General features: G+C 36.8%; 2 protein-coding genes across 6 annotated transcripts in view; one reads left to right on the forward strand and one right to left on the reverse strand.

The window, feature by feature from the left end:
* The window catches only part of ECM2 (extracellular matrix protein 2), a 41374-nt gene extending 27175 nt beyond the window's left edge, over positions 1 to 14199 (reverse strand). For all 3 annotated transcript variants that reach the window (XM_025282060.2, XM_025282059.2, XM_025282058.2), the window contains exons 1-3: positions 14013 to 14199; positions 3016 to 3328; positions 302 to 490 (exon numbers count right to left, since the gene is read on the reverse strand). In XM_025282060.2, coding sequence (XP_025137845.1) covers positions 302 to 490; positions 3016 to 3304 — 478 coding nt within the window. In that variant the 5' untranslated portion in view covers positions 3305 to 3328; positions 14013 to 14199. The remainder of the gene's footprint in view (positions 1 to 301; positions 491 to 3015; positions 3329 to 14012) is intronic.
* The window catches only part of LOC102398396 (centromere protein P), a 236723-nt gene that overhangs the window by 182890 nt on the left and 37638 nt on the right, over positions 1 to 16195 (forward strand). Inside the window, exon 6 of one of the 3 annotated variants that reach the window (XM_045165131.1) lies at positions 119 to 238. The exons of the other annotated variants lie outside the window; for them this stretch is intronic. Coding sequence (XP_045021066.1) covers positions 119 to 223 — 105 coding nt within the window. The 3' untranslated portion in view covers positions 224 to 238. Of the gene's footprint in view, positions 1 to 118; positions 239 to 16195 lie in introns of those variants that run through there. 3 annotated transcript variants of the gene reach the window in all.

A 16195-nucleotide genomic window follows, 5' to 3' on the forward strand; every position in this document is an offset into this window, starting at 1 on the left:
GCTTAGACTGCACTCCCAGTGCAAGGGGCCCAGGTTTGATCCCTGGTCAGGGAATTAGATCCCACACACTGCCACTAAGAGTTTGCATGCCATGACTAAAAAAGATCCCTCATTGCAGGAGCAAAGACTACAGAACCCACCTGCTGCAACTAAGACCTGGCACAGCCAAATAAGCAAGTATTTTTTTAAAAAAGAAATATCCTTTAAAAAAAATAAAGTTTAAGGTAGTGATGAAATAAAAGCAAATGAAAGTTAAAGACTAAATCACGTGTGATATTTTGTTTGGGCTAAATATTTGTACCAGTATCAGAGCAGACAGGGCAGCATTCTCCTTCAGGTATAATTGTATGGGGGCACATCTGAGGGTGGCACTTGGTCTCATCACAAAGCACTTTTCCATTCAAGCAGAGGCAGGTAGTACAGGGCTCCGGAGACCACACAGCTTTGTTATACATGATCATCCCATTTGCCAAACAGTGACCTTTCTTTCCTAGAAGAGAACAGTAACATTTAAATTCCTTGTCTGATCACTAGCACCTTTGAATGGAAGTGAGCCCAATGTGAAGCCCAGAGTGATAGAGCCACACAAGAATAACATTATATGTTCATTCATACATAGGGTAAAAGTATCTTACATATGTAACCCCTTGAAGTGCTTATCACATGTACTCTCAAGCCCTCTTACTTCTCTGAGTGGACCTGAGTGGACTTCCTCATGGTAACTTGACTCTAAATTGTGCTTTCCATCCTGCATCTGTCAGGACGGCTGAGCTATATAATGGCGACAAATAACCCTCAAATCTCAGTTATTTCTTGTTCGTGCTGGATTATCCAATGTAGATATTGTTTGTCAAGACAAACGATAGGCTTCGTCTCCAAGCAGGCTACCCTGATGGCCACAGCAGTGGGAATGTGAGGTTGCAAATTACACACAAGCTCTAAATGTATCTAATTACATTGAACCAAGGCAAATTATATGGCTACATCTAACTTCAGAAGAGAAAAAGCAGTATAGTTCCATAACATGCCAGAGAACAGAGAACCAGAACAGCACTAATGATGAGCCAGCCCACACTGTACCCTTCCCAGTGTGCAGATGGAGAGGTGAAATTAGGCTATATGCTTGTGGTGCTTCTGGCATTGAAATCTCAATGATACATTGCAGCTATCTCTGCTTTTAGAATTATTGTGTTGTTGAAATACAGTTCTAATACCCTTTTAAAGTACACACAGTACAGTGGGTTTTAGTATCTTATTCTGTCTTCATACATGGATAAGTGTGTCAACTAAGCAGGCCATTAGACAGCCAGTTTGAATATTAGAGGTGATGTTTTCCTTCTAATCCTAATGTTAGTCCTGATAACTCTTCTCCATTTGATGAGCCACTGTCCCCTCAAGTGAGAGCTCACATTTGTCTCCTTCTCTCCCTCACCACTGTGTTAGCCCTATTCATCTCTAGGTTTATATCCAAGGGAACAGGAATTCAGATAGAAACTTGTACACAAATATTCATAGCTGTCCTATTCACAGTAGCCAAAAGGTGGAAACAGCACAGTTATCCATCAGTGGATGAAAGGATAAACAAAATGTGGTGTTTCTCTGCAGTGAAATATTATTCAGCCATAAAAAAGAATGAAGTACATACTACATGAGTGAACCTTGAAAACACTAGGCTGAGTGAAAGCAGTCAGACACAAAAGGCCACATATTATAGGCTTCCTTCCATATTAAATATACAGAATAGACAAATTCATAGAGACAGAAAGATTAGTGATTGCCAGGGACTTGGTGGGGAGGGGTGGGTAGAAGAAAATGGGGAGTAAGTGCTTAATATGTATGCAGTTCTCTTTTAGGGTGAAGAAAATGTTCAGGAACTAGGTAGTGGTGATGGTTGTATAATATTGTGAATATACTAAATGTCATTGAATTGTACACTATATAATGGTTAAATGATAAGTTTTATGTTATGTGTGTTTTATCACTATTTTTTAAAAGTCTGTTTTCCAGACCACTGGAAAACATTTTAGGACAGTTTAGAAATGTTTAGTATACACTGTCTGTACTTTATATACATCACCCTATATTGTATATTTTTAAAACAGATTTGAGATCACATTATGCATACTGCTTTTCAGTCTTTTTATTTTCTGTTATTATAGCTTAGATATCTTTCCACATAATTAGAGAAATTGACTTCATCATTCTTTAAGAGTTATGGGTACACTATAATTATCATTTTAGATTGCCTGCCTTGAGACTCTTTCTTCTCTCCAATCATGTTGTAAATATGACCTAAATTGTCTATTTTCATCATAATTGTATGTTATTTCTGTTAGCTTCATGGAAATAACATCATTTAAAAGTATTTGGTTCTCTTGAGACAAATATGAAGTATTGGTCACAGAACATTATGTGGTGATATTTTCTTTTGTCTTCTGAGAGTTTTATGTAATGATAACATACGTAAAATATAATTACTTTTTCCTTCCAAACCTGGAAAAATGCGGACCATTACATATTAGTGTTTAAAATGCCTAGTTGAAATCTTTGGAAGAATTTCCAATCTTTTCAAACTTTAAAAATTCAGGAAAAAAATTCTGTAATTTTATCTATATAAAATAAATTCAATGGCTTAACTTCATATTTGTTTGAAAATATTTAATAGCCATGAGTTCATAGACTCATTTGAATCATTTATTTCTATATCCTAGATAACCTATCGTGATAAGTGACATGTATATTACTATAGTAGGATTACAATTATTTAAAATACATGGCATAGTAAACAGACTGGAAATAATAAACCAAATAGTAAGTATGGTTTTATAAATATAGTTGTGGAATAAGTAATGTTTTTCTTTTTTCCAATAATTTTATAAGTATATTCTATAAATGATTTTTTAATTACTTCAAAATTTATCTTTATAGATTAAATTAAAAGATAATAACTTGAGTTTTTAAAAATTTTCTTCATGGAGGTTCTCTCTCTCTTCCTCTCTCCTACTATTTTCTTACCTGGTAACACGTTATAGCTTGATTCTACTCCAGGAACACTTAAAAAGGATTCAAAATTTTCCTCAGTACTGTAATCCAAGTTAATGATGGGAAGTTTTGCTGCAGGTGTAGCTGTCTTCATCTGCTGAATTCCAAGCTGTCTAACAGATCTGTGGGTGGGCAAGGAACTTTTCCTCAGTCTTCTATGATACATCTTCCTTCTTTGCCTCCTAGAAGTTTCTTCATTTTGTCCAAAGTCAGTTTGAAAAATGAGAAGCAGAAGAAAACAATACAAGCTTGAAAACTTCATGCTTTCTTTTTTACCATTTGATTCCTAGGATGAAAATGAAATGGAATTTTGGAGTTAGTGACTAAATTTTTTACCTCTGAAAATTGCCTTATAATTGCCTATATCCCTCAGCAGCAAGTCTCTGAGAAATAAAACATAGATATATGGGCTCAATGCTATACTATTACTGCCAAGTCAGAATTTAGAATTTTTCTGTCAGAATCAAAGGTTTTTGTTTTTGTTTGGCTACACTGGATCCTCATTGCTGCATGCAGGCTTTCTCTAGTTGCAGGTGAGCGGGGGCTACTGCTCATTACAGTGCACAGGCTTATCATTGCATTGGCTTCTCTTGTTGCGAAGCACAGGCTCTAGGTGCTCAGGCTTCAGTAGTTCCAACACACGGGCTCAGTAGTTGTGGTGTGCATGCTCTAGGGAAGGCTCTAGGGAAGTTGTGGCTCGTGGGCTCTAGAGCACCAGCCCAGTAGTTGTGGGATGCTGGGTTAGTTGCTCCTCGCCATGTGGAATCTTCCTGGTCCAGGGATCTAACCCATGTCCCCTGTATTGGCAGGCAAATTCTTACCCACCGTACCACTATGGAAGTCCAAAGAAATTTTAGTATTTTATCTTTATCTTTATAGACCAGGCATGAGCAAACCTCTGTCTATAAAGAACCAGATAGCAAATATTTTAGGTTTTACAGGCCATGCATTCTTTGTCATAACTACTCCACTCAACTCTTATAATATGGAAGTAGACAATATGTATGCAAGTGGGTATGGCTGTGTTCCTATAGAACTCTATTTCCAAAAACAGGCAGCGGGTCAGACTTAGCCCCTAGGCAGTAATTTTCCAGCCCCTTTCTGGACCGCTGTGTTGTAGGTTTCCAGAGGTTACTTGGGAGATTTCTCTCCACCTGTCTGCCAAGTCATTCTGTGACTAACGTCATCCACAACTTATTTTCCCAGCTCTTCTGTTCTATTCTTTTATTGTCTAGTATTATAATTTTCTTTGTTGGGAAGGAAGCAGCATAATTTCATCATATAAGAATAGTAGCAAACTAATACCAGACCACCTGACCTGCCTCTTGAGAAATCTGTATGCAGGTCAGGAAGCAACAGTTAGAACTGGGCATGGAACAACAGACTGGTTCCAAATAGGAAAAGGAGTACGTCAAGGCTGTATATTGTCACCCTGCTTATTTAACTTATATGCAGAGTACATCATGAGAAATGCTGGACTGGAAGAAACACAAGCTGGAATCAAGGTTGCGGGGAGAAATATCAATAACCTCAGATATGCAGATGACACCACCCTTATGGCAGAAAGTGAAGAGGAACTCAAAAGCCTCTTGATGAAAGTGAAAGTGGAGAGTGAAAAAGTTGGCTTCAAGCTCAACATTCAGAAAACGAAGATCATGGCATCCGGTCCCATCACTTCATGGGAAATAGATGGGGAAACAGTGGAAACAGTGTCAGACTTTATTTTTCTGGGCTCCAAAATCACTGCAGATGGTGACTGCAGCCATGAAATTAAAAGACACTTACTCCTTGGAAGGAAACTTATGACCAACCTAGATAGCATATTCAAAAGCAGAGACATTACTTTGCCAACAAAGGTTCGTCTAGTCAAGGCTATGGCTTTTCCTGTCGTCATGTATGGATGTGAGAGTTAGACTGTGAAGAAGGCTGAGCACCGAAGAATTGATGCTTTTGAACTGTGGTGTTGGAGAAGACTCTTGAGAGTCCCTTGGACTGCAAGGAGATCCAACCAGTCCATTCTGAAGGAGATCAGCCCTGGGATTTCTTTGGAGGGAATGATGCTGAAGCTGAAACTCCAGTACTTTGGCCACCTCATGCGAAGAGCGGACTCATTGGAAAAGACTCTGATGCTGGGAGGGATTGGGGGCAGGAGGAGAAGGGGACGACAGAGGATGAGATGGCTGGATGGCATCACTGACTCGATGGACATGAGTCTGAGTGAACTCCGGGAGTTGGTGATGGACAGGGAGGCCTGGCGTGCTACAATTCATGGGGTCGCAAAGAGTTGGACATGACTGAGCGACTGAACTGAACTGAACTGAAACCAGTTATAAAGAGGTAAGAGAGACAAACTAACTTTTAATCAGCTGGTCTTAAGAGCAGCACAGGGCCCAGTACATGATAAAGCTGAAAAACAAGTTTGAGAAATGAATACTTTTTCAGACCATAAACATGGAGTAGCACAAAACAGAAATCTCTGAGAGGGGGAAAATCCAAATTAACCTCCTGCACACTGCCTAAAGGGTGTGTGCCCAGGCTGAAGCCAAGGAAGAGCCTCACAATCTCCTAGAGCTGAAGAAACAAAACCTGGGGTCCCAGAGAGGCAAGAATTTGCAGAGCAGAGCACAGAGAGGTAAGAGCAACCCTGAGAAAGCCTTCCAAAGATGCCAGTTCTTCAACTTAGTACTGATTAACACATTTGTATGAGTAGACTACTCAACACTGAAGAAAGAACTACCATGAATGACAAAAAAAAAAAAAATTCTTTGGGCTAGAAAAGACTGGGCAGACTCTGTATGTCCACCAGTCATAGCAGAGAACCTGTACTGCAAAGGGCATCAGGCAGAATGCTCAGAAGGGCATTGGCACATCAAAGAAAACAATTTACTCTGGGCTGATGGCTGATCTGATCACATTTAACAGAACTGAACAGCAAGCCTTCTGGAAAGGATCAAACTATATGCAACAATTTAACCATGTCCCAGAGCACCCAGCAAGGGTTGGGAAAGTCAGCAAAAATTTACCAGGCACAAAACAGGAATTGTTGACCCATAATGATGAGGAAAATCAATCTATTGAAACACATCCATAGCACAGCTGACATAATTATTAAATAGGTCATTAAAAGTTATAAAAACTTTAATTTCAAAGTTATTAAAACTATAATTTGTATGTTCAGGAAGGTAAAGGAAAGATATTTAAAAGAAATTCAAATGAACTTATAAAGATATAAAATAAAATGTGAGAGAGAATAAACTATACTGCAAGAGATGAGTAGGACATTAGACACCATAGGAAAAAATTAGTAAAGTGGAAAATATAGTCATAGAAGTTACTCAAAATGAAACACACACACACACAAGACCAGTAAAAAAACACGAATGGAATATCATCAAATTGTCAGGCAACTTTAAGCAGATCAGTTTACATCCAGTTCCAGCTCCTGAAGGACTGTGTTTGAAGAAATAAAGCCTGGTCTTTTCCCAAATATGAAGAAAATTATAAAGCCACATATCCAATATCAATAAACCCCCAAAATAAGAAATACAAAGAAAATTATGTCAAATATTCTTCATAATCAAATTGCTTTTAAACCAGTAATAAGAATATCTTAAAAGTAACCAGAGAAAAAACATAAGAATAGAATAAAAGACTTCTCATTCAAAACAGTACAAGCCAGAAGACAATGGAGCAATAGCTTTTAGGTATTGGGGGAAAAAATAAATAGACTTAGAGTTCTTTGGGGGTTTTTTTAAGATTTTTCTTTTCTTTTTTTTTTTTTTTTTTGATGTGGACCATTTTTAAAATCATCATTGAATTTATTACCATATTGTTTCTCTTTTATGTTTTGGTTTTTTGGTCACGAGGCATGTAGGTTCTTAGCTCCCTGACCAGGATTTGAGCCAACACCCCTTACATTGAAAGGCAAACTCTTAACCACTGGACTGCCAGGGAAGTCCCTACTTAGAGTTGTATACTCAGTGAAAATGTCTTTCAGAAACACAGGCAAAATAAAGACTTTTTCAGACATAGAAAAGCTGAAGGAATTAATCACCAGCAGAAATGCACTACAAAAAATGCTAACATATAAGGAAAATTATATTAGATGGAATTATGGCGCTACACAAAGGAATGAAGCCACAGGAAATGACATACAAATGGATAAGTACTCTTTTATTTTAAAATCTCTTAAAAATTGTTGTTTAATACAGTCATCTGTTTAACAGTTGTGTTAATATAATAATACCATATTGTGGGATTTCTATCTTAAGTGAAAGTAAAGTGTATGACAACAGAAGCAGAAAGGAGAAAGTGTAAATATACTGTTGTAATGTACTTATAAGTAAAGAGGAATATCAATTGAAGGTAAACTGTAATAAGTTAAAGATACATATTATATGCCCTGTGGCTTAGAGGGTAAAGCGTCTGCCTGCAATGCAGGAGACCCGGGTTCGATCCCTGGGTCGGGAAGATCCCCTGGAGAAGGAAATGGCAACCCACTTCAGTATTCTTGCCTAGAAAATCCCATGGATGGAGGAGCCTTGTAGGCTACAGTCCATGGGGTCACAGAGTCGGAGACGACTGAGCGACCACACTTTTTTTTTAACCACTAAACAAAAAGAGTTATAGCTAATAAGCCAATAAAGATGATAAAGTGGAATAATAAAAATAATCCAGAACATTACGTGTGCTGTGTGTTGTGCTCACTCAGCCGTGTCCGACTCTTTGCAACCCTATGTACTGTAGCCCACCAGGCTCCTCTATCCTTGGGATATTCCAGTTAAGAATACTAGAGTGAATTGCCATTCCCTTCTCCAGAGGATCTTCCCAACCCAGAGATCAAACCAGCGTCTCCTGCATTGGCAGGCGGATTCTTTACCACTGAGCCACCTGTAAATCATATCGAATGTGGATTCGTTAACTGCTACAATGAGAAGGAAGAGGCTATCCAAGTAGAATTTTTAAAAATTAAGACCCAACTCTATGCTGCCTGTAAGAAACTCATGCTAAATAAAAATACAAATAGGTTAAAATTATAAGGATGGAAAATATACCTTGGTAACACTAATCAAAAAAAAAAAGTAGATGGAATATTTTAGCAATAAAGTATTTTGCCACCAGGGCTCCCCTGCTGGCTCAGTGGTAAAGAATTCGCCTGCCAATGCAGGCAACACAGGTTTGATCAGTAAGATCCCCTGGAGAAGAAAATGGTAACCCACTCCAGCATTCTTTCCTGGGAAATCCCATGGACAGAGAAGCCTGGAGACAGTCCATGAGATCTCAAAGAGTCAGACATGATTTAGCAACTAAACAATAGCAATATTTTTTTGACATAATGCTGTTTCACACTTAATAGACTACAGTGTACTGTGAATATAACTTTTATGCACTTGAAAACAAACAAAAGAAATGTGTGACTCCTCTTACTGGTGGTCTAATCAAATCCACAACATCTCTGTATTATGCTTGTATGCTCATTTAATCAGAATTGCACGTTCCTTTATTTATGATCCTACTTTCAGTTTTTATTTTCATTGTGCTCGGGTGATGCTTGTTTCCTTGCAATCTGTATCATTTATAATGGTGCTTCACTCTATAGAACTTAGATTTTGAATAAATCTTTGAAGTCATCTGCTTTTCCATTAATGGGAAATTCTTTATCATCCATGTTCAAACTGCTCTGCCAGAGAAGTCTTCCTTAGATTGAGCTACAATTTGTTGTTGGTCACATCATGGCTCATAAGAGGCTTAAAGATAAAAGCCACATTTACACAGTTATCTTTCCTCTGAGTTCTTAATCTTTTTTATCAATGCTTTTAAAGATGTGTTTAAGTTTCTAAAAATAGTACATAGTTCTTAAAAAACTCAAAATGATATGTAGGCATAAAAGACAAGTTGCTTAACCATAATTCATAGTTTATTACAAGGGTAGGCATACTTTTTCTTCAGGGTCCAGAGAGTAAACATTTTCAGCTTTGCAAGACAACAATCTCTGTTGAAACTACTCAACTTTGTTATTGTACCCCAAAATAGCAATGGACAAGAAGTAAATGGGTGGCCACAACTATGTTCTGATGGCACTTTGAAAAACAGGATTTGGCCTGTGGGCCATAGTTTCCCAACTGCTAGTTTAAGAGTATCTTTCAAGATGCCTCCTAAACATGTATGAGCATATATATTTAAATATAAATGAATTATTCTATATATGTTTTAGTACAACCTGTTTTCTTTCCATTCAGTAATAAATTATAGTCATATTGACATATATAGCAGTGTTTGTAAATGCTTATGGTCTGTGCACTCTATTTTCATTCCATAAGTTATGTAACAATTTGGTGATGGATATTTTTTTTTTTTCATTTTTATTTTATTATAAACACTCCTGTGAGAATTCCTTGGCAACCCAGTGGTTGATATTCCACCCTTTCACTGCCAGTGGTCCATGTTCAGTCCCTCATTGGTTAATATATTTTTGCATTATTTTACTTTCAGCCTTTCATATTTTCAATATACTTTCTATTAGCATATCATTTTTAGTGTCATATGACAATTTTTATCTTTGATCTTTTAATTGAATATTTTGTCTATTTGTATTTGTTGTAAGGTTTGATATCTTTGGATTGAAATCTATTTTCCACCTATCTGTTTTCTAGTTGTCCTGCATGTTCTGTGTTTTTAATTTTTTTTCATTCTTGCTTACTTGGTTTTTGCTGCTTTGTTTTTATTATTCCATTAGTCATTATATACTTTTTCCTTTTATGTTCTGAGATTACCACATACATCCTTGACTTATCAAGTCTAATATAAATTAGTACCTTTACCTATTCCCAGACAACTTTAACTTTACTTACCTCATTCTAACACATCTACTACTTTTGTTACATATTTTAGTTCTTTATTCAAAAGACGATGATGATGATTTTATGCTCACAGTTCATTTAGATCAGGCTCTCTAAATCTTAGCACTATTAACGTTTGTTTCAGATAATTCTTTTTTGTAGTGGAGGGGGGAGCTGGCCCTTGTATAGTTAGTAGTATCCCTGGTTCTACCCAGATACCACTACCACCTTCCTCTCAGTTATAGCAACCAAAAATATCTTCAAATATTACCATATGTGTCTTGGGAGATGGAAAGAATCAGTCTGCCTCCAGTTAAAAACCACTAGTTTAGATCTATGTAAATATTTATCCTTTTTCTTTCTCATTTCTTCCTGCATCTCCAGTCTTCTATCAGGATTATTTTCTTCCTAATTGAAGAATACCTTTTAGTAATTCCTTTAGTGCAGGACAACTGGTGATCAGTTCCTTTGTATGTTTGTTTATATGAAAATTTTCATATCTTATGTTCATTCTGAAAGAATGTATTCACTATATATGGAATTCTAGGTTAGCAAGTGTTTTAGCATTTTGAAGATTTCACTCCAATGTCTTCTTTTTTCCATATTTTGTATTGAGTAGTCATCTGTCAATCTAATTATTTTTCCTTTAAAGGTAACTTTTTGGGAGCTGCTTTTAAGATATTCTCTATTGGGATTCATAGCACTTCTTGAATCTGTGATCTTATATTCATCAAATTTGGAAACTTCTTAGCCCTTACCTCTTCAAATAATTCTCTTCTGCTTCTCTCTCCTTTTTATTTTAGAACTAAAGGACATGTATGATGTGTTAGTCACTCAGTCGTGTCCACCTCTTTGTGACCCCATGGACTGTATGTAGCCCACCAGGGTCCTCCGTCCATGGAATTTTCCAGGCAAGAGTACTGGAGTGGGTTGCCATTTCCTTCTCCAGGGGATCTTCCTGACCCAGGGATCAAACCCGGGTCTCCTGCATTGCAGGCAGATGCTTTACCGTCTGAGCCACCAGGGAAGCCCACATGTATGACAGTCTTCTCGTTGTCTTTAATGTCACTTTCTCTCATATTTTTCATCCTTCTGTCACCCTGTGATTGATCCTGGTTATTCTACTAACCTCTTTCCTTCTGTTCAGCTGTGGTTTATCCACTATTGACTTGAATCCATCCATTGACTTCCTTGTTTCTATTTTTGTGGTTTCTTAGCTTTTCGGGTTTTTAATGGGTTTTTATTCTTTCTGATTCTCTACTGAAATTTTTAATCTTTCATGTTTTCCACATGGTAATCACATTTATTTAAGTCTGAGTCTGACAGCTCCATTTTGGGACCATTTATATGTCTATTTCTATTGTCTGTTATTTCTTTTTCGGTTTTTAGCCATTTTCTTCTGTTTCTTCTTATGCCTGATGGTATTTGACTGCCAGCCATTACATATGAAAAATTATGAAAATACTTTGAAGCCTATAATGATGTATTATTTATCCTAAAAGAATTTACATTCAAACATGAAATTAAGTGTACTATCAATCATAAATTACATGATTTGAAGCTGAGTTTCACTATATCTAGTTAATAATTATATTTTAGGTCCCAAACCAAAGCCTGGTGATTTCATCAGCATCACTTTTTCCTACCACCCCTGCTACTTCCTGCTCCTTTCCTTGAGTTTTGTTTCTGTCATGACTTGAGCAGCTGCTTTAAAGCTATACTAACCTTCTCAGTCACCTCTTTCGGTTCCACAGATGCCTCCAGAAGAAAAGATCTTTGGGTTTCAGTTTTGTCCTAAATATTGGCCCTGTTATTTTTCCTACTTTTAAAAAAACAATTCTCAGCAGTCTAAATTGCCTAGACTGCAGTTATGAGAAGCAGAAGTCACCTCAGATTAGTTTTATTTCACTGAAAATATATCCTCTTTCTTTGAGCGAATGTTTTGGGTTGTAAATTTTAATTCTTTTATGTCAGAAAATATCATTTTGTTTAGTTGGAAGTAGAATTATGATTTTAAAATCATTTTCCTTCAATACTTTATATGTATTGTTCCATTTGTTTTTTTATACTGCTCTTATTGATGAAAAGTTTAACTTGAATCGGATTCTCATCTCTTTGTAATAAATCCTTTTTCCTCTCTCTGGAGAGGTTCTTTTCAGATCTTAAACTTATTTTTAATATTCAGAGGTTTTAATATAATGTACAGGGTTTTTTGTTTGTTTTTTCCTTCTTTATGTATCCTTTTTGGGATCTTTTACTCCCAAGTAAAAGATATATTTCTTTTCCACATACGTTCTTTAAACTCAGTTCTTTCCTATACCTATTCAAGGCTGTGTTTTTCCTCTTTAAATTCATTCACATCTTCTCTTTGTATTTGAAGGATTCCTCACGGTTTCTGTCTCACCACAAGTTTCCCTTCTTATTTCCTACATAGCTACATATCCATGTGTGTATTTATTTGTAATATATCTTCTCTTATTTCTAGGTATTTGGTGAGAGGAAAGGAGTAATATCTGCTTAGCTTGCCGTCTTGAATCTCGGTAGTTCTTTTTATAACTTTATCCACCAGAATTATCCTCCTCTAGTCAGGTTGTACTTAGGTCACATGCTGACTTGTCACCACTTTACATTGGCTCAACAAATGGCAGCCTCTAAGGTATTTTCATGTCAACTAACCTCAGCATGCAATCTTTTTTTCAGTATATATGTACATTAATTACTGCATTTCAAACCCTTTACTGTACGTCATTGAGATGAAACTAGATTAGAAGAATGTTTTGTAATCTACATTAGTTTTTTAAAAAACTAACTTGCAAAATGTGAGGGAGGAACAAATTCCCTAGTTGACTGGCAGCTGAAATTGTAAAAGTCAATTCAGAGAACAAGCTAATATGTTGGGAAGAAATGATAACAGCAGCAGGGGAAAGCAATATGAAAAGTTGGCCCATGAGACAGGGTAAAGGTAGAATTTGCTAAGTGGCAGGGGAGGTGAACTGTGATAGTGTAAATTCTGTGTTCTACATAAAATCTGTACATGGAGTTTTCTTGCTTTGACAGTTGACAGTTGGATATGTAACTCTCCATTCTATGGTAGGTGAGAGTTATGAGGAGTCAGGCCCTGGACCTAAGGGCTCTGGAGGTAAACTTAATGAGTGTCTCAGGCATCATGTTGTCCCTGAGCCTGTTAACTTAACAAGAGTACTGCCCAAGCTCACCCTTCTCCCATTATCCCTACCTCTCTCTCTCTGCCTCCCCCGCCCCAAATTGGCTCATTTTTTGCTTATACAGAAGCCTAAATAGGTATATACAGAAATAAATTTACAGAGCTATCTTAATTTTAACAAAATCAGACTCTATAAATAGTCTCATTGAAATGTTTAAATAAGTTTTATGAAATGGCCTCTCAATAATAATTTTATCATTGATGCCTACGCCTTTGTTATTTTCAGTGATTTATAAAATTTCACATTGCATTTTTTTTTCACATTGCATTTAATATTTACTTTATAATTGAGTGAATATGTTTCTGGAGGTAAACTTTTATGATACAGTCGGTCTAACCACTGTAGGCATTATTTTGATCAAGTAAAATTGTCTTTCTTTTTAGTATTTTTTGTGTTTATCCCAACATTAAATATCATCTGTAAATCTTGATTAACTTATTTTTTTATTAAAAGTTTTTCATCAGCTGTCTTAAGTAAGCTTTAAAAGGGTTTAAATTCAATTTTAATCTTCTACACAAAGCCACAAGATACCTATTATCCCTTTTAACTTCGCTTAGTAAGCTTAAAATGAAAAACATTTTTAATTAATCCTTTATGCTCCTTAGGACTGTAAAATAGAAAAGAATGAAATTTTCAAACCAACTTATACTTCTATTGAACAAGTAACTCTATTTAAACATATAAAAATATATTTAATCCTAATTCATAAAGTTTTAAATACTTCAGAAGTAGTCATCCTGGAAAAAAAAAAAAACAAGTAAACAAAATAATGTACACTTTAAACTTTAAAAACCTATTAGTAAGAGCTAATTTCCTCAAGTGCTAAACATATTTGCAACACAAAACACCCAAATATTAAAACCATTCCACACGCTTTAGTAGAAACTTAAAATTTAAAACATTTTACCTGGAAATCTAAACTAAGTAGGCTTTGCTTGGTGTCATTTAAGTCTCCGGATGAAAATGAAACAAAACCAGAGCTTTCTTTAAGACAAAGAAGGGAGTGTTGAAAAATGTTAACTGACTTCTTTGTAAAATCTAAAATAACTGCCTCCCTTGGGGTTACATGCCTTTCGCTTCTTTGTGCAGAAAATCAGCCAAGAGAGTAACTAGGGAAAATGGTTACCAAGGCAAATATTTGTTCTAAATCACGGGAAAATGGAAAGCAGCAGGGGGTGGGGGCGGGAAGCTTTAGTCTGTAGGCTGAGAAAGTGGAGTTAGAAACAACAAAAGTGGAGCTTAAGAAATGTGTGATTTTCACAGACGAATTGCATTAAAGATGTTAACATTCATACTAGCCTGCGTGTCACTTGAGCTTTATCAGACTCCAGAGATGCTATTGTTGCCAAGTTAGAGGACTATACATTCCTGGGATGCCTTAATTGGGTTAATGTTATTTAAATCTCTAATCAGCTCCCTACCAGCCATACCAGTCTCCCACACAATATTGTTAACAAAACAGGGCTTCCCTGGTCGCTCAGTGGTAAAGAATTCGCCTGCAGGCAGACCCGGGTTTGATCCCTGATCCAGGAAGACCCCACATGCCGCCACACACAGTAACAAAGACCAAGAACAGCCAAAAATAAATAAATTTTTAAAAAGCTGTTATATATTAGTGTCACTGAAATTATATAACTTCCAACCTTAAGCAATAATAAAATAGGCAAGAGAGCTGTGAGGCTTCTGATTAGGGCAAATTGTTTATCTAGTTCAGCCTCAGTTTCTTCATCTGCGAATGAGCAGGTCACAGTCAGATCAAGGTTCCTGGCCCACAGGGCTCCTTATGGGGGACCTTGGATGAATTACTGCTGTTTGTAACTGTTTATTCTTTATACAGCTGGGATGGTAATACCTACCCTTCAAATTTTTGTGCAAATAGAATGAATTGCAATACAAAATGCCTGTCATAGGCTAGGTAATTTTAATATCTGGTTTTTTTTAATTCTTAATTTACCTCAGGGGTCTAAATTGCTTGACAGAGAAGAGCTACATTTTTGTCTTTCCAAAATCTTAATGTGACTTGGATAGATCAAATCAAGATGATAGATTGAGCACATGGGCCACCCAAATTCCTAAAACTAAAAACTACATTTTCTTTTAAAAATGTAGTACTGCATCACAAAATTATTAGTACTATTAGAAGACAAAATTTTTGATAAATTCCTTAAAGACTGAAGACATATAGGCTCTGACAGATGACACTATAGCCCAAACAGGTGTAAAACAGGATAATTTTGTGAGTGTTCCAAGTTTAAAAATTATAGATCTTAGGGATGGTGAGATTCATTGGGAAACTGCACTCAGCAGAAGCAAGGTATATGACCCCAATCCTCCTGATGTCTCCATCATTTGTTCCAAGTATTATGCATTTACCTCCAAATTGACCCATGTTCTCATCTACTTGGTTTTGCGTGTCTAATAGAAAAGGGATCCAAACTAGCTCAACCGAGTACAAACACTAAGTTGACTATCTCTACCCACACATTCTGAGCTTTTGGTCAGTGTTTCTAACATAAGTAGATAGCCCAGGATTACCAAATATTTGAGAAGATACTAACATTAGAGATAGGAGTTCCCCTCGTCTATTCCCCCAGAATACCTACACACAATCTGAAAAGAGCTTTGGAGATTAAATCAAGAATGAGATGCCACTAGACACCTATTGCTGCTGCTGCTGCTAAGTCGCTTCAGTCGTGTCCGACTCTGTGCGACCCCAGAGACGGCAGCCCACCAGGCTCCCCCGTCCCTGGGATTCTCCAGGCAAGAACACTGGAGTGGGTTGCCATTTCCTTCTCCAATACATGAAAGGGAAAAGGGAAAGTGACACAACTCTTAGCGACCCCATGGACTGCAGCCTACTAGACTCCTCCGTCCATGGGATTTTCCAGGCAAGAGTACTGGAGTGGGGTGCCATTGCCTTCTCCGAGACACCTATTAGAATTGCAAAAACCAAAACAGTGAGGATACCAAATGCAAGTGAAAATGTGGGGCAGTAGGAATTCTCGTTCACTGCTGGTGGCAATACTAAATGATAGACTCTTTTGAAGGTAGTTTGAAGGTTTTCTAGAAAAATTCTGTAGTCAAGCTCCT

The sequence above is a fragment of the Bubalus bubalis genome, chromosome 3, assembly GCF_019923935.1.
Source record: "Bubalus bubalis isolate 160015118507 breed Murrah chromosome 3, NDDB_SH_1, whole genome shotgun sequence".
In the NCBI taxonomy this organism is placed as follows: Eukaryota; Metazoa; Chordata; class Mammalia; order Artiodactyla; family Bovidae; genus Bubalus; species Bubalus bubalis.